Here is a 26,189-nt window from a genome sequence, read left to right on the forward strand (position 1 = left end):
GTCCAGAGCCTGTGCTCTGCAACGGGAGAGGCCACAACAGTGAGAGGTCCGCGTACCACAAAAAAAAACAAAAAACAATAAACAAATGCAATAGGGGGAGTTCCCTGGTCCAGTGGTTAGGACTCGGCACTTTCACTGCCAGGAGCCTGGGTTCGATCCCTGGTTAGGGAACTAGGATCCCTCAAGCTGCGCAGTGTGGCCCCCCCAAATTTTTTTAATAAAAAATAAAAAGGGACTTCCCTGGTGGCGCAGTGGTTAAGACTCCGTGCTCCCAATGCAGGGGGCCCGGGTTCCATCCCTGGTCAGGGAACTAGATCCCATATGCATGCCACAACTAAGGAGCCAGCGACCTGCTGCTAAGGAGCCCGTGAGCCACAACTAAGAAACCCGCCTGCCGCAACTAAGACCCAGCGCAACCAAATAAATAAATAAAATATATTTTAAAAATAAATCAATAAATATTAAATGCAATAGAGACTGCCAAACTACTCTCCAGTGACTGAACCGACTTAAACCCCATTGGCATGTGAAGGTGTGCTTTGTAATACCTGGTATTACAAAATGTTTTCATCTTTGTGAATCGAATGGTTGCCATGCAGATATTTTTTTCACTTAACTCCAATCAGCATAAATTTTAAAATTGCTTTTTTTAATGTTTTTTTTCTGTCTCCTGGGAGCGTGTAGGCTACACAAAGGCAGGGACTTCTTACTGAGGGATGCTGGGTGCCTAGAACAGTGCTGAGCACACAGTAGGTGCTTAGTAAATATTTCCTGACTGAATAAATGGATTAAACATTGAAATGGTCCAAAATACAAAAGGTGCCAAAGGAGTAACTCATTTTTAAAAGTCTCTTTCCCTGCCTGTGCCCCCAGCACCCAGTTCCCCTTCTTGAAGGCAGCGTATGTCAGCACTTTGGTGTCTGGCCCCTTGGAGATGGGCTATGCACACACAGCTAAATATCTCTATGCTGTTTTACTTTTTTTTTAAAAAAATTATTTATTTATTTTTGCTGCATTGGGTCTTCATTGCTGCACGCGGGCTTTCTCTAGTTGCGGGGAGCTGGGGCTACTCTTCATTGCGGTGCGCGGGCTTCTCATTGCAGTGGCTTCTTTTGTTGCAGAGCATGGGCTCTAGGGCACGCGGGCTTCAGTAGCTGTGGCACTCAAGCTCAGTAGTTGTGGCTCGCAGGCTCTAGAGTGCAGGCTCAGTAGTTGTGGCACACGGGCTTAGTTGCTCTGCGGCATGTGGGATCTTCCCGGACCAGGGCTCGAACCCGTGTCCCCTGCATTGGGAGACGGATTCTTAACCACTGCGCCACCAGGGAAGCCCCCCACCTTTTTTTTTTTTTTTTTTTTTAACACAAATGCATACCAGCTTTATATATGGTTCTGCCCTTTCTTCTCTCTCACTTAATGGTATACCTTGGCAGCACTCTTCATCTCTGAGCAGCTCAAATAAGACCACTGTGTCTCCTCTCCTGGAGGACTGGAGGGAGCCACTTTTTTTTTTTTTATTGAAGTATAGTTGACTTACATTATTAAATTAGGGTCAGGTGTACAGCATACTGATTCAATATTTTTATAGACTATATACTCCATATAAAGCTATTACAAAACATTGGCTGTATTCCCTGTGCTGCACATCCTTGTATCTTATCTATTTTATACCTAGTAGTTTGTACCTTTTAATCCTCTTACCCTATTCTGCCCCTTCCCCCAAACCCCTGGGAGCCACTTTTTTAAGGTCTTATCAGTCACACTGCATTTGGCTTTATGGGAGGACCCCTGGAGGCCCGGGAACCACAGCCTTGGTCAAAGGAGGTGCATATGTGCACACAGAGGAGGTGGAGCCTATTGCTACCCTGCAGACTTCCCCAGCACCCACCAGATCGGGAGCAAGAGGCCACATGTCCCATCAGGCTTGTCGGTAAGAGGTGGCTGGAAGCCAAGGGACCTGGTTTCTGTTTCCAGATCTGCCTGACTCACTGTGACCGTGAGGAAGTGCCTTTGTGCTCTGGTTACCTTCTCTGTGAGATGGGCATAATTCTGGCTACCCGAACTTTCTTGAAAGGCTGTCATGAAAACGCAGGAGGAAATGCTTGATAGAGGTTGTGTGCTTCAAGTGGGCAGAAAACAATTAACAGAGAATTTCCTCAAGGATCATAAGGAAGATGGTTTTAAATCTTTTGAGAGGAACCCTATATTCAATCGTGGAATTATTTTAATATGTCTTAAGAAAAAGTGGCTTTAGCGCGTCAGACTTATTCACGGTATAGTGTTGCTTAGGATGAGGGTGAATTTTTTTAAGCAAAACAGACGAGTCCAGATGATGTTATATATTAAGTGAATAACGATACAAGGGCTATCGGGATTTAGCAAAAATCGTGAAGGTGGTATGCGAATGATTGATGTTTGGGAAACATTGAATTAGCAGGTATTTTGGGGGGGCAAATAACAAAATCAAACTTACAAATACTTATTTGAAAACCTATTTTAAGGATTTTTTTCTTATTTAATGCAAATATGTAGGACACAGTAAATCAGGTTTTGACAAACTTTTTCTGCAAAGGGCCAGGTATAGTTAATAGTTAAGGCTTTGTGGGCCATAAACACTGCGTATTCATTTTTTTTTTCTTTACAACTCTTTGAAAACATAAAAACCATTATTAACCAGAGGGCCATACAAAAACAGGCTGGCTTTTCAACTTTACAGACGCTTGCAGTAAATTAAGGAATTTATTGGACATGATAGCTGCTAGTGCTCCAAATACAGGTACAACAACCTGTATGAGGCCCATCTCTTAATAACACATTTATTAATAACATTAATGTTCTACTTACTCCCATTTTTCAGTATTATTATGAACTCATGGATTTTAATGTATTTAATGTTTCAATTAATCACATGCTTTTTAAAAATTTTTATTTTATTTTTTTATACAGCAGGTTCTTATTAGTCATCCATTTTATGCATATTAGTGTATACATGTCAATCCCAATCTTCCAGTTCATCCCACCACCGCCCCCCGACCCGCTTTCCCCCCTTGGTGTCCATACGTTTGTTCTCTACATCTGTGTCTCTATTTCTACCTTGCAAACTGGTTCATCTGTGCCAGTACCATATTGTCTTGGTTACTGTAGCTTTGTAGTATAGTTTGAAGTCAGGGAGTCTGATTCCTCCAGCTCCATTTTTCTTTCTCAAGATTGCTTTGGCTATTCGGGGTCTTTTGTGTCTCCATAAAAATCTTAAGATTTATTGTTCTAGTTCTGTAAAAAATGCCATTGGTAATTTTTTTTTAAATGATGCTCAAATTGTCCCATCTTTGCCAGTAAGAATCCCTTCAAGGAGTCCTTTTGACCGACCCAGTAGTCTTTGATAGCTTTCTTTGCTTTCTGGTATGGTAAGAGATCTCAGGCTCATCTTGTACATTTCCTGCACCAAAACTCGTATCAGCCATTTTTCTAAGAAGCCCTGGTTCCCTTTAGCCGAGAATGGTATTTAGAGACCAAAATCTAGGTGTCTGGAATGCACACATTTGCATTTATAAGTAGAAATGATGTCCAGAATATGTCCTGGTCCCTGGGGAGATTCTGACTGTTGCCCTAAAACTCTCCTTCACCATCTCCAGCCTGGTACAGTGAGCCCATCAATGGCTCTGACCTGGCTAAGTTTTCAAGAACAAAGAGTCAGTCATGCTCTGGGGCTAACAAGGAAGAAACATGAAAGATTTTTCAATAACCGGAGTCCAACCCATTTTCAGGTTAACCTTCAATTAACTATAAAAATCCAGCTACCCAGAACTCTTATTCCCTGATTACCTTGGATAATTGAGGTTTTGCTGCAAAAATAAATACAGGGGATTTTAATGAAAGCATCTGACCTGTAATTTATAGGGGTCACAAAGTCAGATGTCCGCATAAGCCAAGGTAGGAATTAAAAAACGAGTGAAGTGTGCTGAGCATAAGAAAATAGAGAATGGGGAGAATTGGGGTGAACTGGGGAGCACAGTCTCCATCTAAGGAGGGCAGCCACTAGTCATTTTGAGCAGAAACTGCCATGTGGGGACAATTATCAGATCTTTATGATTTTTCAAAAGTTGAAGAAAATCTAGATTTTTAAAAAATGTGAACTTGCATAATTTTGAGATGGCAGTGGATTTAAGTGTTTTGTTAAAACTTTATTTAGATGTAATTTATCGACAATTAAATACATCCATTTCAAGTGTAGCATTTAATGAGTTTTTATAAATGCATACGTCTAATTAACCACCATCTCACTCAAGACATAGAATATTTGCGTCACCTCCAAAAAGTTCCCTCGTGTACCGTTCCAGTCGATCCACTATTCACATCAAGCACAGGAAATCGCTGATCTGCTTTCTGTCACTATAGATTAGTTATGTCTTTCCCAGGGCTTCATGTAAATGAAGTCATATCTTATGTACTTTTTTGTGTCTAGCTTCTTTTACTCAGAATAATGGCTTTTTTTTTTTTTTTTTTTTTTTTTTTGCGGTACGCGGGCCTATCACTGTTGTGGCCTCTCCCGTTGCGGAGCACAGGCTCCGGACACGCAGGCTCAGCGGCCATGGGTCACGGGCCCAGCCGCTCTGCAGCATATGGGATCTTCCCGGACCAGGGCACGAACCTGTGTCCCCTGCATCGGCAGGCGGACTCTCAACCACTGCGCCACCAGGGAAGCCCCAGAATGATGGCTTTTTAAAAAAATATCCATCCATGTTGTTGTATGTATCAATAGTTGGTTCCTTTTATTGCTGAATAGTATTCCATTGTATGGATATGCTACAATTTGTTTATTTACTCACCTGTTGGTGGACACTTGCTTGTTTCCAGTTTGGGATTATTAATGAATAAGGTTGCTGTGAGTATATATGTACACACCTTTGTGTGAAAATATGTTTTCAGTTCTCTTGGATAAATAAGAGTGGACCTGAAAGGTCATATAATAAGTACCCATTTAACTTTATGAGAACCTGCCAAACTGTTTTCCAAAGTGACTGCACCATTTTGCATTCCATCCAGTCATGTAGGAGAGTTCTGATTGCCTCACATCTTCGCTAACACTAGATACTGTCAGTCCTTCTAGTGGGTGGGAAATGGTATCTCCTTGTGGTTTATATTTGCATTTTCCCAGTGACTAATGATGTTAGGCGTTTTTTCATGTGCTTCTGAGCCATTCATATATCTTCTTTTATGAAGTGTGTTTTTAAATCTTCTGCCCTTCATTGCGGTCGTTGGGTTGTTTGTCTTATTACTGAGTTGCAAGGATTGTTTATGTATTCTGCATACAAATTCTTTGTCAGTCATATTACTACAAGAATTTTCTCCCAGCGACTTGCTCTTTCATTTTCTTAACAGTGTTTTGAAGAGCAGAAGATTTAATTTTAATAAAGGACAGTTCTTTTTTTTTCCTTTTATTATTCATGATTTTGGTGTTCTATCTAAAAGGTCTTTTGCCCGCCTCAGGATCGCACAGACTTTTCTCTTATACTTTCTTCTGGATGTTTTACAGTTTTAGCTCTTGTGTTTAGGTCCCTGATCCATTTCAAGTTAACTTTGGTATCTCGTGTGAGATAGGAGATGAGATTCCTTTTTCTTATATGGATATCCATTGTTCCAGCATGTTCCGTTGAAACAACTATCCTTTCTGCATGAATTACCTTGGCACCTTTGTAGGTCTGTTTCTGGACTCTATCGTATCCCATTGATTAATATGTCCATCATCACACCAGTATTACACTGTTCTGATTATTATACTTGATAGTAAGTCTTGATATCAGATAGTATAAATCCTTCAATTTTGCTCTTCTTTTTCAAAAGTTTTTTTTTCTATTTTAGTTTTTTTACTTTTCCATATAATATTTAGAATTAGCTTGTCAATTTCTACATGCTGTCTGCTGGGATTTTGGTTGAGATTGAATTAACTCTAGAGATTGATTTGAGGTTAATTGACATCTTAACCACATTGAGTCTTCTGATCCAGGAATATGTTATATCTCTTCATTTATTCAGGTTTTCTTTAAATTAAATATATATTTTTAAAACCACCAAGGGCACCAAGACAGTTAAATAGGGGAAAGAATAGTCTTGGTGTTGGGACAAGTGGTTATCCTCATGCAAAAGAATGAAACTGAACCCCTACCTCACACCATATACAAAAATTAATTCAAACTGGATCAAAGACCTAAATGTAAGAGCTAAAGCCATAAAATTCTTAGAATAAATCATAGGAATAAATCTTTATGACCTTGAATTAGGCAATGAATTCTTAGATATGACACCAAATCATAAACAACAAAAGAAATATAGACAAGTTGAGCACCATCAAAATTAAACATTTTTTTGTTTCAAAGGGCACCATCAAGAAAATGAAAATATGATCCACAGAATGGGAGAATATTTTTGCAAACCCTATATCTGAAAAGGGACTTGTATATAGAATATATAAATAACTCTTACAACTTAATAATAAAAAGCCAAATAACCCAATTAAAAAATAAGCAAAGGATTTGAATAGATATTTCTTGAGAGAAGATATATTGGCCATATAATGGATATAATAGCCAATAAGCACATGAAAAGATGTTTAACATCGTTAGGTATCAGGAAATGCTAATGAAAACCAGAGTAAGATGGCGCTTCACATCTACTGTATTAATGGATAATAACATGTGTTATAGAGAATGTGGAGAAATTGGAACCCTCATACACTGCTGGTGGAATTGTGAAATAGTTCAGCCATTTTGGAAAACAGTCTGGCAGTTCTTACAAAGGTTAAACATAGAATTACCATATGGTCCAGTTGGTATATCCACTCCTAGGTATATACCCAAGAGAAAGGAAAACATATGTCCACACAAAATCTTGTACATGATTGTTCACCGCAGTATTATTCATAATAGCCAAAAAGTAAAAACAATTCAAATGTCCATCAATTGATGAATGAATAAATGAAGAGTGGTGTATCCATAATATGGAATATTATTTGGCAATAAAAAGGAACGAAGTAGTGATGCATGCTACAACATGGAGGAACCTTGAAAACATTACGCAAAGTGAAAAACCAGTCACAAAAGACCACATAATATATTTATGTGAAATTTATATGAAATGTCCAGAATAGGCAATCTATAGAGACAGAAAATAGATTAGTGATTGCCTGGGGTGGGGGAGGGTAGAGGAAGGAGTGAGAAGTGACTGGTAATGGGTACAGAGTTTCTTTTGGAGGAGATGAAAATGTTTTAAAATGTACTGTAGTGATGGATGAACAACCTGTGAATATACTAAAATCCACTGAATCTACACTTTAAGTGGATGAGTTATATGGTATGTGAATTCTATCTCAATAAAGCTGTTACTTACAAAAGGAAATTATATTTTTAAAAATACTATGCTACAGTGTTCATTGCAGCTCTATTTACAATAGCCAGGACATGGAAGCAACGTGGGTGTCCATCGACAGATGAATGGATAGAGAGGATGTGGCATATGTACCTGATAACTATTACTCAGCCATAAAAAGAAAACAAAATTGAGTTATTTGTAGTGAGGTGGATGGACCTAGAGTCTGTCATACAGAGTGAAGTAAGTCAGAAAGAGAAAAACAAATACTGTATGCTAACACATATATATGGAATCTAAAAAAAAAAAAAAAAGGTCATGAAGAACCTAGGGGCAGGACGGGAATAAAGACGCAGACCTACTAGAGAATGGACTTGAGGACACGGGGAGGGGGAAGGGTAAGCTGGGACAGATTGAGAGAGTGGCATGGACATTTATACACTACCACATGTAAAACAGATAGCTAGTGGGAAGCAGCCGCATAGCACAGAGAGATCAGCTCGGTGCTTTGTGACCACCTAGAGGGGTGGGATAAGGAGGGTGGGTGGGAGGGAGACGCAAGAGGGAAGAGATATGGGGATATATGTATATGTATAGCTGATTCACTTTGTTATAAAGCAGAAACTAACACACCATTGTAAAGCAATTATACTCCAATAAAGATGTTAAAAAAAAATCTTTTTCAAACCCACAAAAATTTAATGAAAAAAGTGGCATTGGTTTTTATTTTCACCAAATCTCTTTAACGTCTTGTTATATATTGCCATATCTGTTTTGGTATTTATTGTGTTGGAAAATACTATTTTGCTTGGAGTATATGAAATAAATTCAGCTTCACACAGAAAAAAACAAACTGTGCTAACAACAACAAAAACTTTTGCAAATCCGATACAGCTCATGGGTCATCCATTTGCAGCCCCTCGAAGTCCATACGTGGACTCAGTCTCGACTTGGTTCCCATTATCCTTCCCCCCAGGACACTGAGTCAAATCTCAGGTACAATTTATCTCTGAAAGTGAGCAGATATTTTCTCTTATAAGAAAACAGAACGGTTGTACACAACATTTATTGTTTTTGCATTTACTGCCAGGAATGTTCTCCACAAGTTCAGGGTCAAGTTGTAGATAGTGATCTGTGACTCTCGAAGCATGACTCTCTTCCTGAGTCCATACCTGGACTCAGTCTCCACTTGGCTTATTTGGGTTGGTTTAAGCTGTAAGCTGATTCAAACCTTTCTACACAAGCTGTGTGTACATTCCAAACACAGACCATCTATCACCCTGGTGGTGAAACCTGACAAGAACAACATAGAGTGGTTTATAGGACTTACTGATTTTAACTTGGCTAATGTCCCAAACTAGTTAGGAGATAAGGCAGTACTCAGCAAACTTCTGTTATTTGCCTACCATTGTCACAGTTTTTGTTGCATGTATTACTATTGTTTGTAATTAATAATTTTCTTTAAACCTATTTCTTTTTCTTTGAATTTTATTTTATTTATTTTTTATACAGCAGGTTCTTATTAGGTATCTATTTTATACATATTAGTGCATATATGGCAATCCCAGTCTCCCAATTCATCCCACCACCACCACCACCTCCCCTGCCACTTTCCCCCCTTGGTGTCCATACGTTTGTTCTCTACATCTGTGTCTCTATTTCTTCTCTGCAAACCAGTTCATCTGTACCATTTTTCTAGGTTCTACATATATGCGTTAATATACAATATTTGTTTTTCTCTTTCTGACTTATTTCACTCTGTAGGACAGTCTCTAGGTCCATCCATGTCTCTGCAAATGACCCAGTTTCGTTCCTTTTTATGGCTGAGTAATACTCCATTGTATGTTACCACATCTTCTTTATCCATTTGTCTGTCGGTGGGCATTTAGGTTGCTTCCATGACCTGGCTATTGTAAATAGTGCTGCAATGAACATTGGGATGCATGTGTCTTTTTGAATTATGGTTTTCTCTGGGTATATGCCCAGGAGTGGGATTGCTGGGTCATATGGTAATTCGATTTTTAGTTTTTTAAGGAACCTCCATACTGTTCTCCATAGTGGCTGTATCAGTTGACATTCCCACCAACAGTGCAACAGATGCCCATTCTAACTGGTGTGAGGTGATACCTCATTGTAGTTTTGATTTGAATTTCTCTAATAATTAATGATATTGAACTTTGTAAGTTGAGCACAGCTTTTCATGTGCTTCTTGGAGAAATGTATGTCTTCTTTGGAGAAATGTCTATTTAGGTCTTCTGCCCATTTTCTGATTGGGTTGTTTGTTTTTTTAATATGATCTGCATGAGCTGTTTGCAAATATTTTCTCCCATTCTGAGGGTTGTCTTTTCATCTTGTTTGTAGTTTCCTTTGCTTTGCAAAAGTAAGTTTCGTTAGGTCCCATTTGTTTATTTTTGTTTTTATTTCCATTACTCTAGGAGGTGAGTCAAAAAAGATCTTGCTGTGACTTATGTCAAAGGGTGTTGTTTCTATGTTTTCCTCTAAGAGTTTTATAGTGTCCAGTCTTACATTTAGGTCTCTAATCCATTTTGAGTTTATTTTTGTGTATGGTGTTAGGGAGTGTTCTAATTTCATTCTTTTACATGTAGCTGTCCAGTTTTCCCAGCACCACTTACTGAAGAGACTGTCTTTTCTCCATTGTATATCCTTGCCTCCTTTGTCATAGATTACTTGACCATAGGTTGCATGGGTTTATCTCTGGACTTTCTATCCTGTTCCATTGATCTATATTTCTGTTTTTGTGCCAGTACCATATTGTCTTGATTACTGTAGTTTGTAGTATAGTCTGAAGTCAAGGAGTCTGAGTCCTCCAGCTCCGCTTTTTTTCCCTCAAGATTGCTTTGGCTATTCGGGGTCTTTTGTGTCTCCATACAAATTTAAGACTTTTTGTTCTAGTTCTGTAAAAAAAAAAATGCCACTGGTCATTTGATAGGGATTGCATTGAATCTGTAGATTGCTTTGGGTAGTATAGTCATTTTCACAATATTGATTCTTCCAACCCAAGAACATGGTATATCTCTCCATCTGTTTGTGTCATCTTTGATTTCTTTCATCAGTGTCTTATAGTTTTCTGAGTACAGGTCTTTTACCTCCTTAGGTAGGTTTATTCTTAGGTATTTTATTCTTTTTGTTGCAATGGTGAATGGGATTGTTTCCTTAATTTCTCATTCTGATCTTTCACTGATAGTGTATAGGAATGCAAGAGATTTCTGTGCATTAATTTTGTATCCTGCAACTTTACCAAACTCATTGATTAGCTCTAGTAGTTTTCTGGTGGCATCTTTGGATTCTCTATGTGTAGTATCATGTCATCTGCAAACAGTGACAGTTTTACTTCTTCTTTTCCAATTTGTATTCCTTTTATTTCTTTTTCTTCTCTGATTGCTGTGGCCAAAACTTCCAAAACTATGTTGAATAATAGTGGCGAGAGTGGACATCCTTGTCTTATTCCTGATCTTAGAGGAAATGCTTTCAGTTTCTCACCATTGAGAATGATGTTTGCTGTGCGTTTGTTGTATATGGCCTTTGTTACGTTGAGGTAGGCTTCCTCTATGCCCACTTCCTGGAGAGTTTTTATCATAAATGGGTGTTGAATTTTGTCAAAAGCTTTTTCTGCATCTGTTGAGATGATCATGTGGTTTTTATTCCTCATTTTGTTAATATGGTGTATCACATTGATTGATTTGCATATAGTGAAGAATCCTTGCATCCTGGGATAAATCCCACTTGATCATGGTGTATGATCCTTTTAATATGTTGTTAGATTCTGTTTGCTAGTATTTTGTTGAGGGTTTTTGCATCTATATTCATCAGTGATATTGGTCTGTAATTTTCTTTTTTTGTAGTATCTTTGTCTGGTTTTGGTATCAGGGTGATGGTGGCCGCATAGGATGAGTTTGGGCGTATTCCTTCCTCTGCAATTTTTGGAAGAGTTTGAGAAGGATGGGTGTTAGCTCTCTCTAAATGTTTGATAGAATTCACCTGTGAAGCCATCTGGTCCTGGGCTTTTGTTTGTTGGAAGATTTTTAATCACAGTTTCAGTTTCAGTGCTTGTGACTGGTCTGTTCATATTTCCTATTTCTTCCTGGTTCAGTCTTGGAAGGTTATACCTTTCTAAAAATTTGTCCATTTCTTCCAGGTTGTCCATTTTATTGGCATAGAATTGCTTATAGTAGCCTCTTATGATACTTTGTATTTCTGCTGTGTCCATTGTAACTTCTCCTTTTTCATTTCTACTTTTATTGATTTGACTCCTCTCCCTCTTTTTCTTGATGAGTCTGACTAAAGGTTTATCAATTTGTTTATCTTCTTAAAGAACCAGCTTTTAGCTTTATTGATCCTTGCTATTGCTTTCTTTGATTCTATTTCATTTATTTCTGCTCTGATCTTTATGATTTCTTTCCTTCTACTAACTTTGGGTTTTGTTTGTTCTTCTTTCTCTAGTTCCTCTAGGTATAAGGTTAGATTGTTTATTTGAGATTTTTCTTGTTTCTGGAGGTAGGCTTGTATTGCTATAAACTTCCCTCTTAGAACTGCTTTTGCTGCATCACATAGGTTTTGGATCGTTGTGTTTTCATTGTAATTTGTCTCTAGGTATTTTTTTATTTCCTCTTTGATTTCTTCAGTGATCTCTTGGTTATTTAGTAATGTATTGTTTAGCCTCCATGTGTTTGTGTTTTTCATGTTTTTTTCCCTGTAATTGATTTCTAATCTCATAGCGTTGTGGTCAGAAAAGATGCTTGATATGATTTCAGTTTTCTTAAATTTACTGAGGCTTGATTTGTGACCCAGGATGTGATCTATCCTGGAAAATGTTCCGTGTGCACTTGAGAAGAAAGTGTAATCTCCTGTTTTCGGATGGAATGTCCTATAAATATCAATTAAATCTATCTGGTCTATTGTGTCATTTAAAGCTTGTGTTTCCTTATTAATTTTCTGTCTGGATGATCTGTCCATTGGTGTAAATGAGGTGTTAAAGTCCCCCACTATTACTGTGTTACTGTCGATTTCCTCCTTTATAGCTGTTAGCATTTGCCTTATGTATTGAGGTGCTCCTATGTTGGGTGCATATAGATTTATAATTGTTATATCTTCTTCTTGGATTGATCCCTTGATCATTATGTAGTGTCCTTCTTTGTCTCTTGTAATAGTCTTTATTTTAAAGTCTATTTTGTCTGATATGAGAATTGCTACTCCAGCTTTCTTTTGATTTCCATTTGCATGGAATATCTTTTTCCATCCCCTCACTTTCAGTCTGTGTGTGTCCCTAGGTCTGAAGTGGGTCTCTTGTAGACAGCATATATATGGGTCTTGTTTTTGTATCCATTTAGCGAGCCTGTGTCTTTGTTTGGAGCATTTAATCCATTCACGTTTAAGGTAATTATCGATATGTATGTTCCTATTACCATTTTCTTAATTGTTTTGGGTTTGTTTTTGTAGGTCCTTTCCTTCTCTTGTGTTTCCCACTTAGAGAAGTTCCTTTAGCATTTGTTGTAGAGCTGGTTTGGTGGTACTGAATTCTCTTAGCTTTTGCTTGTCTGTAAAGCTTTTGATTTGTCTGTCAAATCTGAATGAGATCCTTGCCGGGTAGAGTAATCTTGGTTGTAGGTTCTTCCCTTTCATCACTTTAAATATATCGTGCCACTCCCTTCTGGCTTGTAGAGTTTCTGCTGAGAAATCAGCTGTTAACCTTATGGGAGTTCCCTTGTATGTTATTTGTCATTTTTCCCTTGTTGCTTTCTATAATTTTTCTTTGTCTTTAATTTTTGTCAGTTTGATTACTATGTGTCTCGGCGTGTTTCTCCTTGTGTTTATCCTGTCTGGGACGCTCTGCACTTCCTGGACTTGGGTAGCTATTTCCTTTCCCATGTTAGGGAAGTTTTCAACTATAATCTCTTCAAATATTTTCTCGGATCCTTTCTCTCTCTCTTCTCTTTCTGGGACCCCTATAATGCGAATGTTGTTGTGTTTAGTGTTGTCCCAGAGGTCTCTTAGTCAGTCTTCATTTCTTTTCATTCTTTTTTCTTTATTCTATTCCACAGCAGTGAATTCCACCATTCTGTTTTCCAGGTCACTTATCCATTCTTCTGCCTCAGTTATTCTGCTATTGATTCCTTCTAGTGTATTTTTCATTTCAATTATTGTATTGTTCATCTCTGTTTGTTTGTTCTATAATTCTTCTAGGTGTTTTTTCTTTAATCCTTATAGGTCTTTGTAAACATTTCTTGCATCTTCTCGATCTTTGCCTCCTTTCTTTTTCCGAGGTCCTGGATCATCTTCACTATCATTATTCTGAATTCTTTTTCTGGAGGGTTGCCTATCTCCACTTCATTTAGTTGTTTTTCTGGGGTTTTATCTTGTTCCTTCATCTGGTACAGAGTCCTCTGCCTTTTCATTTCTTTTTAATTTATTTTATTATTATCATTATTTTTAATTTATTTTTGGCTGCATTGGGTGTTTGTTGCTGTGCGTGGGCTTTCTCTAGTTGTGGCGAGTGGGGGCTACTCTTTGTTGCGGTGCACGGGCTTCTCACTGCGGTGGCTTCTCTTGTTGCGGAGCACGGGCTCTAGGTGTGCGGACTCAGTAGTTGCAGCTTGCAGGCTCTAGAGTGCAGGCTAAGCAGTTTTGGCGCACGGGCTTAGCTGCTCCACGGCATGTGGGATCTTTCTGGACCAGGACTGAAACCCATGTCCCCTGCATTAGCAGGCGGATTCCTAACCACTGCGCCACCAGGGAAGTCCTGCCTTTTCATTTTGTCTGTCTTTCTGTGAATGTGGTTTTTGTTCCACAGGCTGCAGGATTGTAGTTCTTCTTGCCTCTGCTGTCTGCCCTCTGGTGGATGAGGCTATCTGAGAGACTTGTGCAGGTTTCCTGATGGGAGGGACTGATGGTGGGTAGAGCTGGCTGTTGCTCTGGTGGGCAGAGCTCAGTAAAACTTTAATCCGCTTGTCTGCTGATGGGTGGGGCTGGGTTCCCTCCCTGTTGGTTGTTTGGCCTGAGGAGACCCAGCACTGGAGCCTACCCGGCTCTTTGGTGGGGCTAATGGCAGACCCTGGGAGGGCTCACGCCAAGGAGTACTTCTCAGAACTTCTGCTGCCAGTGTCCTTGTCCCTGGGGTGAGCCACAGCCACCCCCCGCCTCTGCAGGAGACCCTCCAACACTAGCATGTAGGTCTGGTTCAGTCTCCCCTGGGGTCACTGCTCCTTTTCCCGGGTCCCAGTGCGCACACTGCTTTGTGTATGCCCTCCAAGAGTGGAGTCTCTGTTTCCCCCAGTCTTGTCGAAGTCCTGCAATCAAATCCCGCTAGCCTTCAAAGTCTGATTCTCTGGGAATTCCTCCTCTCATTGCCGGACCCCCAGGTTGGGCAGCTCAGAACCTTCACTCCAGTGGGTGGACTTCCGTGGTATAAGTGTCCTCCAGTTTGTGAGTCACCAATCCAGCAGTTATGGGATTTGATTTTATTGTGATTGCGCCCCTCCTACCGTCTCATTGCGGCTTCTCCTTTGTCTTTGGATGTGGGGTATCTTTTTTGGTGAGTTCCCGTGTCCTCCTGTCGATGATTGTTCAGCAGTTGGCTGTGATTCCAGTGTTCTCGCAGAGGGAGTGAGAGCACGTCCTTCTACTCCGCCATCTTGAACCAATCTCAGGTCTTTTTTTTTTTTTTAACTTAAGTGTATTTATGAACCTAAAGCAAAAGCCAGTGTCTCTTGCCATAAATAGAAGATCCCTCTTAAAAAGAAACCCAGTGAAAACAGAAGGTTGTTGTTACAGATACCGTTGCCTGACAGGGCTCTGAGCGAGCCTGAGGCCTCATTGTTAAACTGGGAGATTAGAGGGGGTTAGGTGGATGTTAAGGACGTAAAACTTTCTCCTTGACTTAATCAGAATGGTTAAACTAGAATGGAAGAGGGTAGATGTCACAGAGGCCCTTGGTCTATTTCTTCCACAACTATTTATAGGAGCCTAATGTGCTCTTCACCTCTTGGGCCTTGAGACAGATGAAGCCCCAATTCTTTCCAAGTTTAAGGTTGTGGATAAAAATGTATAGGAACGAAGTAACATACGAAGCACATTGCAGTTCCTGGATCATGGTAAACACTTAGTACTTTAATGTTGCCCTCATAGTTGTCATTATTGTAGTTATTATTACTTTATTATCCCAGAGCAGGGACTGGGTCCTCTGGGAAAGGTGGGGGTTGGGTTAGTCTATGAACATCTGTCCTACAGCCGTGATGGCCTGGACAGGCACATGGAGCTTGATTTCCATCAGAGAGCAGAGGTAGTGGTGTTAAGAGAGTAAAGCCCTTAATGCTTTGGCCAGGCAGGTGAGGAATGTTACTGTGTCAGACAGTTAGGTCAGGAGTGAACATGCCTGGGTAAGTTTAAGATCTCTGTTTAGATATGAAGGTCTGGCATTATTCATTTCGATATTCAGTGGTGTTCTAGGCGCTGTGCTGGGCTTGTCGGGAATACAGTGCTGCTACCTTCAGGGGGGTTGTGATCTCATGGGAGTGAGAAGCCACAGGACAAGCAACTATGTCACAGAGTAGAACGAGGAGAATTTCTTTCTCTGTTGGTTGCAAATGATACACATCCAGCTTGTATCAGCATAAGTAAGAAAGAAAATTTATTGGTTCCCATATCTGCTGAGTCCAGGAATAAAAGGCTTCAGGAATGGCTGGATCCAGGTGTTCAAACGATGTTGTCAGAACCTGTCTCCATCTTGTGGCTCTGCTTTTCTCTATGTTGGCTTTCTCCTCAGGCAGTCTCCCCATTTGTGATGCCAAATACCGCCAACTTAGTAGTCTTAGCTAAAAAGGAGGTCTCTTCCTCAGTTATCCCAACATAAAGTAACAGAATTGAGTCTAATGGTCCAAACTGCGGTCATGTGAGCCCCCCCCCACCCCCCAGAGCTAGGGATGGTAGCCTGGCCACTCACACCAACTGAGACTGGGGGAGGGGTTCACCCGAGGAAACATCCAAGCAAGGGGAGAGGGTGCTGGGAAGCAGGCAACACCCTGCCCAGCACAGAGCCCCCAGAAAGGCAGAGGCTCTCAGAGGAGGGCAGGGCTCATTCCAGCCAGGGAGTCAGGACAGCTTCACGAAGGAGGTGGCCTTTGGCCAGTTGGGGCTCCAGGGATAGGGCTGGGGTGCTCCTTCAGCAGGTTCTGGCTCTGTATATGGGCAGAAGGAAGGAGGAAAGGGGTATTTCCTGAGAAGCCATCATGTGCCAGGCTCTTTGACAGCTATCTCGGTTAACGTCCCAAGAACCCTGTCTGCTCACGCAGGTGGGAAACAGTCTCAGAGAGGTTAACCATTCCTGGCTGACCCACAGCTAGCACCCAGCACTCCTGGAGCCACCCTCACCCCGCTCCAGTCCATCTCCACCGAGCAGCTGGGGCGCTCTTTTCAGACCGCAGAGTTGACAGCATCACGTCTCCACAGGTTCCAGCTGTCCTAGGATTGAAACCCCACTCCTTAACATGGCCCACAAGGCCCTGCGCGGCCAGCTCTGTTCATGTCCCCAGGCTTCCTCCCGATCGGCCTCTGCTCCTGCTGTCCCCTCACCCTCCCATCACCACTCCTGTTCTTTAACTCAACTCCTCCAAGGACTCCCAGACTTCGGGGGCCCCCCTTTGTAATAACAGTAGCTGACAGGTGCCAGGCATTAATCCACACTCTCCACATTCTCATTCATTTCAGTCTTCACATCAACCCTGTGAGGTGGGGACCGTTATTATCCCCATTTTACAAGATGAGGAAACTGAGGCACTGAGAAAGTGAATTGCTCAAAGTCACACAGCTAGAAAGTGGCAGAGCCGAGATTCAAAGCCAGACATTTCGCTCCAGAGTCCTCATTCTTAACCACTGCCGTCTACTGCCTCCGGGTACTCAGGGTCCCAATCCTTCCTATCACATTCTGTAACCAGTTGGTTGATCTCTGTCTCAGCACTCACAGCTAGTAATAATGGTAGCTAACATATTGAGCACGTAGCCTGTGCCAGGCACTGTACTTGGCACTTTTTATGTTTCACCTAATTTCACCCTCTCAGCAATCCTATAAAAACTAGGTACAGTTGTCCCCGTTTTGCACACGGAGAACCTGAGGAGTTAAGAGTTTAAGTAACTTGTCCACTAAGCTGGAAATTCTCAGAGGGAAGAAACCTTGTCCATTTTGCTCATCATTGAGTCCAGAGGGGCTAATTCAGTGCCTGGCATACAGTAGGCACTCAATAAATGCTTTGGGGTTGGTTGGATGGATGGATGATAAATGGCAAGAGGGAAGGAAGGAAGGGAGGGAGGGATAGAAAGAGGGCCTTCCTGTCCCCAGTGCCCATGCTCTGGCCATGACTGGGAGATCCTGGGACGGGAGGCTGTTGTGGTATCTGAAGTGGCCGTCCCGGGTGTATCTGCAGGAGCCATGATGCACATAAAGAAGTACCTGCTCAAGTGCCTGCACCGGCTGCAGAAGGGCCCCGGCTACACATACAAGGAGTTGCTGGTGTGGTACTGTGACAACACCAACACCCATGGCCCCAAACGCATCATTTGCGAGGGGCCCAAGAAGAAGGCCATGTGGTTCGTGCTCACCCTGCTCTTCACCTCCCTCGTCTGCTGGCAATGGGGTGTCTTCATCAGGACCTACCTGAGCTGGGAGGTCAGCGTCTCCCTCTCCATCGGCTTCAAGGCTATGGACTTTCCCGCCGTCACCATCTGCAACACCAGCCCCTTCCAGTAGGTGGTCCTTGGAGTGCGGCTGGTCTCAGCAGGGCTGCATTTCTTCTTTTTTTCCCTTCCTTCCAGCTTTCCTTCCTTCTTTCCCTTTTTCCCCTTTCTCTCTTTCTCTTCCCTTCTTTGTTTTCATCCCTTTGTAGCAAGTAAGATTCAAAATTCATAAACCTCGTAGGCTTAAAAAGAACCTCCAAAATTGCCTGGTAGTCCCTGCCTCAGGCATGCCAGTGCCTATTTATTGATTCAGTGTGTATTTATTGAGCACCTACTATTGCCAGGAACTTTTCTAGGAACCGCAAATACATCAGTAACTAAAACAACATGCCTGCCCTCGTCACAGTCTACCAGAGAAAACAGACATTAATCTTTTTTTTTCCATAAATATTGAATTCATTGTAATTGTGAGGATTAAAAAATATATATAGCAACCATACATTGAGTGCTTATGAAACACCAGGCAGCGTGTTGAGTGTTCTTTGGGTAATTCATGTCATTCTAATCCACACAACCACCCTAGGGGTGGGCACTGCTATAGTAGCCCCAATTCATAGGTCAGGAAATGGAGGTTCAGAGAAGTGAGGGAACTTGCCCAGAGACACACAGTGAGCAACTGTAGAGTTTGAATCCAGGCCTGATCTGACTCCAGAGCTGCCACTGTTTAACCACTTGATGGCAAGGCCTGGGAAGGGGACACCCAAGGACACCCAACCTAGTCAGGGTTGGGTTGAGGAAAGGCAGACGGTCAGTCAGAGAAAAATGCCCCGAGGAATGAGTAGAAGTTAGCCAGGCAGAGTGAAGAGAATGCCCCAAGTGGAGGGCACAGCACATGCAAAGGTCCTGGGGTGAGACAGAGCTTGGTGCATTCAGGGACTTGACAAAAGGGCCAGCATGTGTGAGTCTCAGGGAACGTTCTTGTCCAAAAGAAGGTCCTGGAAGGGAATTCATATTTCCTGATTACATTTCCAGCTATCAGAAAGTCACTTCTTTCTAGTAATAGGGCTGCTCTTCCTTGCTTGGGTGGTCTTTGAAGCTACTTGAGAAAACTCTTAATAATTATAATAATAACACACCCTGCTTTATAAGCATCACCTAATTGAATCCTCCAAAAGCCCTCGAGGGTAAATATTTCAATTCCCTCCCCCTATTTTGTAGATGAGAGAACAGAGCCTCAGAGAGGTTAACCTACCCAAAGTCACACAGATATTAAGTGGCATGCCAGAATTCAAACCCAGAGCCCATGAATTCCAAAACAGGACTTAGCAAGCTCGGCAGCAGCTGTGGACATCTAGGCTGTGATAGCAGCCCCTGCCCCGCAGCCCGCCACCCACCCAATCCTCCTCTCCCTGTGTGCACAGAGGCAGCTGATGGTCAGGGCACAGGCTGTGTCGTCATCTGAGGCTGGTGTCAGCTCTGGCTGATGTACATCTTCATACCAGGACTTGGGCCTGTGTCCAGGGTTTAGTGCTGTCTCCTGCAGGAAGTCCTCCAGCCAGAGCTGATACACACCACCCTGGAGACCACACTCTGGGGCAAGGTCTTGGATAAATTGGGTTTTGGAGTGACTAGGGTGCAGGGCCTGGGGCCCCCACCCAGGGCCTGGTGGGAACACCCGCTGGTGTGGACACATTTCTGCCAGACTGACTGGTCACCATTTCCAATATGGGAGCCTCAGGGGCTGAGAGGAGATCCTGGATCCCAGCCCCACAGTCCCATCTGCCTTCTCCCTCCTGAAACTGGCTCCTGTTCCCCAAATTGCTGCTGGAGAATTAGGGTCACAGACCTGCCCCTCCCCCAACATTCTCTATCCCTCCTGGCAGGGAGAAGTCAGAGCCCCGTGCCTACACAGCACACCTACTGGAGCCCACCAAACCCAGGTTCCAATCTCAGCTCTGTGGCCTCATGAGTGGGATGAGCTCAGGAAGTCACAGCAACTCCCAGAGTTTCTTTATCCATATGTGGGGATGATTATAGAATTGTGGCAAAGATTAAATAAAAAGATGTAGGAAGCACTTAGCACCTGGCACATGGTAAGTGATCAATAACTGTGAGCTTTTAGGATTCTTTCCCACTAGCCTGTGAATTTCATATGGAAAAAGACCCATTCTGTCTTGTTTGCCATAATATCCTCTGTGCCTTGCACAGTACTTGGCACATAGTAGATGCTCACCAAATACTGGGTGAATGAATGAGTGAGCAGGTGGGTGGAAGGATGCATGGATGAAGCATGGGTGGGTAGATAGAGAGGTGGGTGCTTGGGGTGGAGGAGCATTCTTCTCACATGTGGTGGCAGCCACACTGCAGTAGGAGGGGATCCCAGACTACAGTCGTTCTGCTTTGAAGCTGCCTCTTGCCTCCCTGACTTGCCCTCTCTCCCACACAGGTACTCCAAAGTCAAGCATTTGCTGAAGGACCTGGATGAACTGATGGAGGCAGTCCTGGAGAGGATCCTGGGTCCTGAGCTCAGCCATGTCAACACCACCAGGGCCCTGAACCTCACCATCTGGAACCACGTGCCCCTGGTCTTTATCAATGAGCAGAACCCCCATCACCCGGTGGTTCTTGACCTCTTTGAGGACAACTACAGTGGCTCAGCAAGCAGCACCCCAGCACCAGGAAGGACCTGCAGTGCCCACGGATGCAAAGTAGCCATGAAACTAGTAAGTGGGCCCCAGGCACAGGTCAAACAATGGGCCCTAAGTAGTGAGGCTGATGGGAGTTTCTTTCTTTAAATAATCTGGGTCTTGCTGGGGGAAAAACAGGCTGGAGCCAGTGCCTATTTTATATGTTTGCAGTGCTTTTTTAAAATTAGAAATAGTTGGTATGTTAGTCAAGACACTGTTGGATGCCAGTGACCCAGCTCAAACTAGCTTAAGCAAAGCAGGGAATTCCTTGGTTCACAAAATGAGAAGTCCAGGGGTGTATTAAGTTGAGATGTGGCTGGATCCAGGCGTTCAGATGCTGTCATCAGGAGTCCATCTCTCTCCACCTAGGTTCATCTCTTCTCTCAGTTGACTTTGCTCTCTGGCTGGCTCTCTCCACATGGAAGACCCTGGCAATGCCAGACATATATCCCACAAGCTTAGCACTCTTCCCAGAAACAAAGCTCTTCTTTCCTAATTGCCTCAGTGAAAGTCCTGAGCCTGATCATCAGGTCACATGCTCACCCCTAAACCAATCACTGTGAGCTGGAGGACAGGCTTTCATGATTGGCCAGACCTGGGTCATGTACCCTGGAGCTGAGGATGGTCAGCCTTTATTAGACCACATGGGCTGAGCCGGGGGGAAGGGGTGGCTTCCTGAAGGAGGAATTAAGTCTTTTTTTTTTTTTAACATCTTTATTGGACTATAATTGCTTTACAGTGGTGTGTTAGTTTCTGCTTTATAACAAAGTGAATCAGCTATACATATACATATGTCCCCATGTCTCCTCCCTCTTGTGTCTCCCTCCCATGCTCCCTACCCCACCCCTCTAGGTGGTCACAAAGCACCGAGCTGATCTCCCTGTGCTATGTGGCTGCTTCCCATTAGCTATCTATTTTACATTTGGTAGTGTATATATGTCCATGGCACTCTCTCACTTCACCCCAGCTTACCCTTCCCCCTCCCCGTGGCCTCAAGTCCATTCTCTATGTCTGCATCTTTATTCCTGTCCTGCCCCTAGTTTCTTCAGAGGCTTTTTTTTTTTTTTGGGTTCCATATATATGTGTTCGCATACGGTATTTGCTTTTCTCTTTCTGTCTTACTTCACTCTGTATGACAGTCTCTAGATTCATCCACCTCACTACAAATAGCTCAATTTCATTTCTTTTTACGGCTGAGTAACATTCCATTGTATATATGTGCCACATCTTCTTTATCCATTCACCTGTCGATGGACACTTAGGTTGCTTCCATGTCCTGGTTATTGTAAATAGAGCTGCAGTAAACATTGTGGTACATGACTCTTTTTGAATTATGGTTTTCTCAGGGTATATGCCCAGTAGTGGGATTGCTGGGTCGTCTGGTAATTCTATTTTTAGTTTTTTAAGGAACCTCCATACTGTTCTCCATAGTGGCTGTATCAATTAACATTCCCACCAACAGTGCAAGAGGGTTCCCTTTTCTCCACACCCTCTCCAGCATTTATTGTTTGTAGATTTTTTGATGATGGCCATTCTGACCGGTGTGAGGTGATACCTCATTGTAGTTTTGACTTGCATTTCTCTAATGATTAGTGATGTTGAGCATCCTTTCATGTGTTTGTTGGCAATCTGTATGTCTTCTTTGGAGAAATGTCTATTTAGGTCTTCTGCCCATATTTGGATTGGGTTGTTTGGGTTTTTTGATATTGAGCTGCATGAGCTGCCTGTATATTTTGGAGATTAATCCTTTGTCAGTTGCTCCATTTGCAAACATTTTCTCCCATTCTGAGGGTTGTCTTTTCGTCTTGTTTATGGTTTCCTTTGCTGTGCAAAAGCTTTTAAGTTTCATTAGGTCCCATTTGTTTATTTTTATTTCCATTTCTCTAGGAGGTGGGTCAAAAAGGATCTTGCTGTGATGTATGTCATAGACTGTTCTGCCTATGTTTTTCTCTAAGAGTTTTATAGTGTCTGGCCTTACATTTAGGTCTTTAATCCATTTTGAGTTTATTTTTGTGTATGGTGTTAGGGAGTGTTCTAATTTCATTCTTTTACATGTAGCTGTCCAGTTTTCCCAGCACCACTTACTGAAGAGGCTGTCTTTTCTCCATGGTATATTCTTGCCTCCTTTATCAAAGATAAGGTGACCATATGTGTGTGGGTTTATCTCTGGGCTTTCTATCCTGTTCCATTGATCTATATTTCTGTTTTTGTGCCAGTACCATACTGTCCTGATTACTGTAGCTTTGTAGTATAGTCTGAAGCCAGGGAGCCCGATTCCTCCAGTGCCGTTTTTCTTTCTCAGGATTGCTTTGGCTATTCAGGGTCTTTTGTGTTTCCGTACAAATCGTGAAATTTTTTGTTCTAGTTCTGTGAAAAATGCCATTGGTAGTTTGATAGGGATTGCACTGAATCTGTAGATTGCTTTGGGTAGTATAGTCATTTTTGCAATGTTGATTCTTCCAGTCCAAGAACATGGTATATCTCTCCATCTGTTTGTATCACATCTTTAATTTCTTTCATCAGTGTCTTATAGTTTTCTGCATACAGGTCTTCTGTCTCCTTAGGTAAAACATTCCTAGGTATTTTATTCTTTTTTGTTGCAATGGTAAATAGGAGTGTTTCCTTAATTTCTCTTTCAGATTTTTCATCATTAGTGTATAGGAATGCAAGAGATTTCTGTGCATTAATTTTATATCCTGCCAGTTTACCGCATTCATTGATTAGCTCTAGTAGTTTTCTGGTAGCATCTTTGGGATTCTCTATGTGTAGTATCATGTCACCTGCAAACACTGACACTTTTACTTCTTCTTTTCTGATTTGTATTGCTTTTATTTCTTTTTCTTCTCTGATTGCTGTGGCTAACACTTCCAAAACTATGTTGAATACTAGTGGTGAGAGTGGGCAACCTTGTCTTGTTCCTGATCTTAGTGGAAATGGTTTCAGTTTTTTACCATTGAGAACAATGTTGGCTGTGGGTTTGTCATATATGACCTTTATTATGTTGAGGTAATTTCCCTCTATGCCTACTTTCTGGAGAGTTTTTATCATAAATGGTGTTGAATTTTGTCAAAAGCTTTTTCTGCATCTATTGAGATGATCATATGGTTTTTCTCCTTCAACTTGTTAATATGGTATATCACATTGATTGATTTGCATATATTGAAGAATTCTTGCATTCCTGGGATAAAGCCCACTTGATCATGGTGTATGATCCTTTTAATGTGCTGTTGGATTCTGTTTGCTAGTATTTTGTTGAGGATTTTTTTTTTGAGGATTTTTGCATCTATGTTCATCAGTGATATTGGTCTGTAGTTTTCTTTTTTTGTGACATCTTTGGTTTTGGTATCAGGGTGATGGTGGCCTTGTAGAATGAGTTTGAGAGTGTTCCTCCCTCTGCTATATTTTGGAAGAGTTTGAGAAGGATAGGTGTTAGCTCTTCTCTAAATGTTTGATAGAATTCACCTATGAAGCCATCTGGTCCTGGGCTTTTGTTTGTTGGAAGATTTTTAATCACAGTTTCAATTTCAGTGCTTGTGATTGGTCTGTTTATATTTTCTATTTCTTTCTGGTTCAGTCTCAGGAGGTTGTGCGTTTCTAAGAATTTGTCCATTTCTTCCAGGTTGTCCATTTTACTGGCATATAGTTGCTTGTAGTAATCTCTTATGATCCTTTGTATATCTGCAGTGTCAGCTGTTACTCCTCCTTTTTCATTTCTAATTCTATTGATTTGAGTCTCCTCCCTTTTTTCCTTGATGAGTCTGGCTAGTGGTTTATCAATTTTGTTCATCTTCTCAAAGAACCATCTTTTAGTTTTATTGATCTTAGCTATTGTTTCCTTCATTTCTTTTTCATTTATTTCTGATCTGATTTTTATGATATCTTCCCTTCTGCTAACTTTGGGGGTTTTTTGTTCTTCTTTCTCTGATTGCTTTAGGTGAAGGTTTAGGTTGTTTATTTGAGATGTTTCTTGTTTCTTAAGTAGGATTGTATTGCTATAAACTTCCCTCTTAGAACTGCTTTTGCTGCATCCCATAGGTTTTGGGTCATTGTGTTTTCACTGTCATTTGTTTCTAGGTATTTTTTTATTTCCTCTTTGATTTCTTCAGTGATCTTTTGGTTATTTAGTAGTGTATTGTTTAACCTCCATGTGTTTGTATTTTTCACAGATTTTTTCCTGTAATTGATATCTAGTCTCATAGTGTTGTGGTTGGAAAAGATACTTGATATGTTTTCAATTTTCTTAAATTTACCAAGGCTTGATTGGTGACCTAAGATGTGATCTATCCTGGAGAATGTTCCATGAGCACTTGAGAAGAAAGTGTATTCTGTTGTTGGGTTGGAATGTCCTATAAATATCAATTAAGTCCATTTTGTTTAATGTATCATTTAAAGCTTGTGTTTCCTTATTTATTTTCATTTTGGATGATCTGTCCATTGGTGAAAGTGGGGTGTTAAAGTCCCCTACTATGATTGTGTTACTGTCGATTTCCCCTTTTATGGCTGTTAGCATTTGCCTTATGTATTGAGGTGCTCCTATGTTGGGTGCATAAATATTTACAATTGTTACATCTTCTTCTTGGATCGATCCCTTGATCATTATGTAGTGTCCTTCTTTGTCTCTTGTAATAGTCTTTATTTTAAAGTCTGTTTTGTCTGATATGAGAATTGCTACTCCAGCTTTCTTTTGATTTCCATTTGCATGGAATATCTTTTTCCATCCCCTCATTTTCAGTCTGTATGTGTACCTAGGTCTGAAATGGGCCTCTTGTAGATAGCATATATACAGGTCTTGCTTTTGTATCCATTCAGCCAGTGTGTCTTTTGGTTGTAGCATTTAATCCATTTACACTTAAGGTAGTTATCGATATGTGTGTTCCTATTACCATTTTCTTAATTGTTTTGGGTTTGTTATTGTAGGTCTTTTCCTTCTCTTGTGTTTCCTGCCTAGAGAAGTTCCTTTAGCGTTTGTTGTAAAGCTGGTTTGGTGGTGCTGAATTCTCTTAGCCTTTGCTTGTCTGTGAAAGTTTTAATTTCTCCGTTGAATCTGAATGAGATTCTTTCTGGGTAGAGTAATCTTGGTTGTAGGTTTTTCTCTTTCATCACTTTAAATATGTCCTGCCGCTCCCTTCTGGCTTGCAGAGTTTCTGCTGAAAGATCAGCTGTTAACCTTATGGGGATTTCCCTTGTATGTTATTTGTTGCTTTTCCCTTGCTGCTTTTAATATTTTTTCTTTGTATTTAATTTTTTTAATTAATTTATTTTATTTTATTTATTTATTTTTGGCTGTGTTTGGTCTTCGTTGCTGCGCGCAGGCTTTCTCTAGTTGTGGTGTGCAGGGGCTACTCTTCGTCACAGTGCACAGGCTTCTTATTACGGTGGCTTCTCTTGTTGCAGAGCACAGGCTCTAGGCGCGTGGGCTTCAGTAGTTGCAGTAGCTGTGGCGCATGGGCTTAGTTGCTC

At 41.5% G+C, this 26,189-nt stretch overlaps 1 protein-coding gene across 1 annotated transcript in view; it reads left to right on the forward strand.

Moving 5' to 3' along the window:
- Positions 1–17,794: 17,794 nt before the first annotated feature.
- The window catches only part of SCNN1B (sodium channel epithelial 1 beta subunit), a 32,112-nt gene continuing 23,717 nt past the window's right edge, over positions 17,795–26,189 (forward strand). The window contains exons 1-2 of the mRNA XM_029221516.1: positions 17,795–18,111; positions 20,489–20,765. Coding sequence (XP_029077349.1) covers positions 17,798–18,111; positions 20,489–20,765 — 591 coding nt within the window. The 5' untranslated portion in view covers positions 17,795–17,797. The remainder of the gene's footprint in view (positions 18,112–20,488; positions 20,766–26,189) is intronic.

This window comes from Monodon monoceros, unplaced genomic scaffold (assembly GCF_005190385.1).
Source record: "Monodon monoceros isolate NGI ecotype Baffin Bay Population unplaced genomic scaffold, NGI_Narwhal_1 Super_Scaffold_13, whole genome shotgun sequence".
Taxonomy (NCBI): Eukaryota; Metazoa; Chordata; class Mammalia; order Artiodactyla; family Monodontidae; genus Monodon; species Monodon monoceros.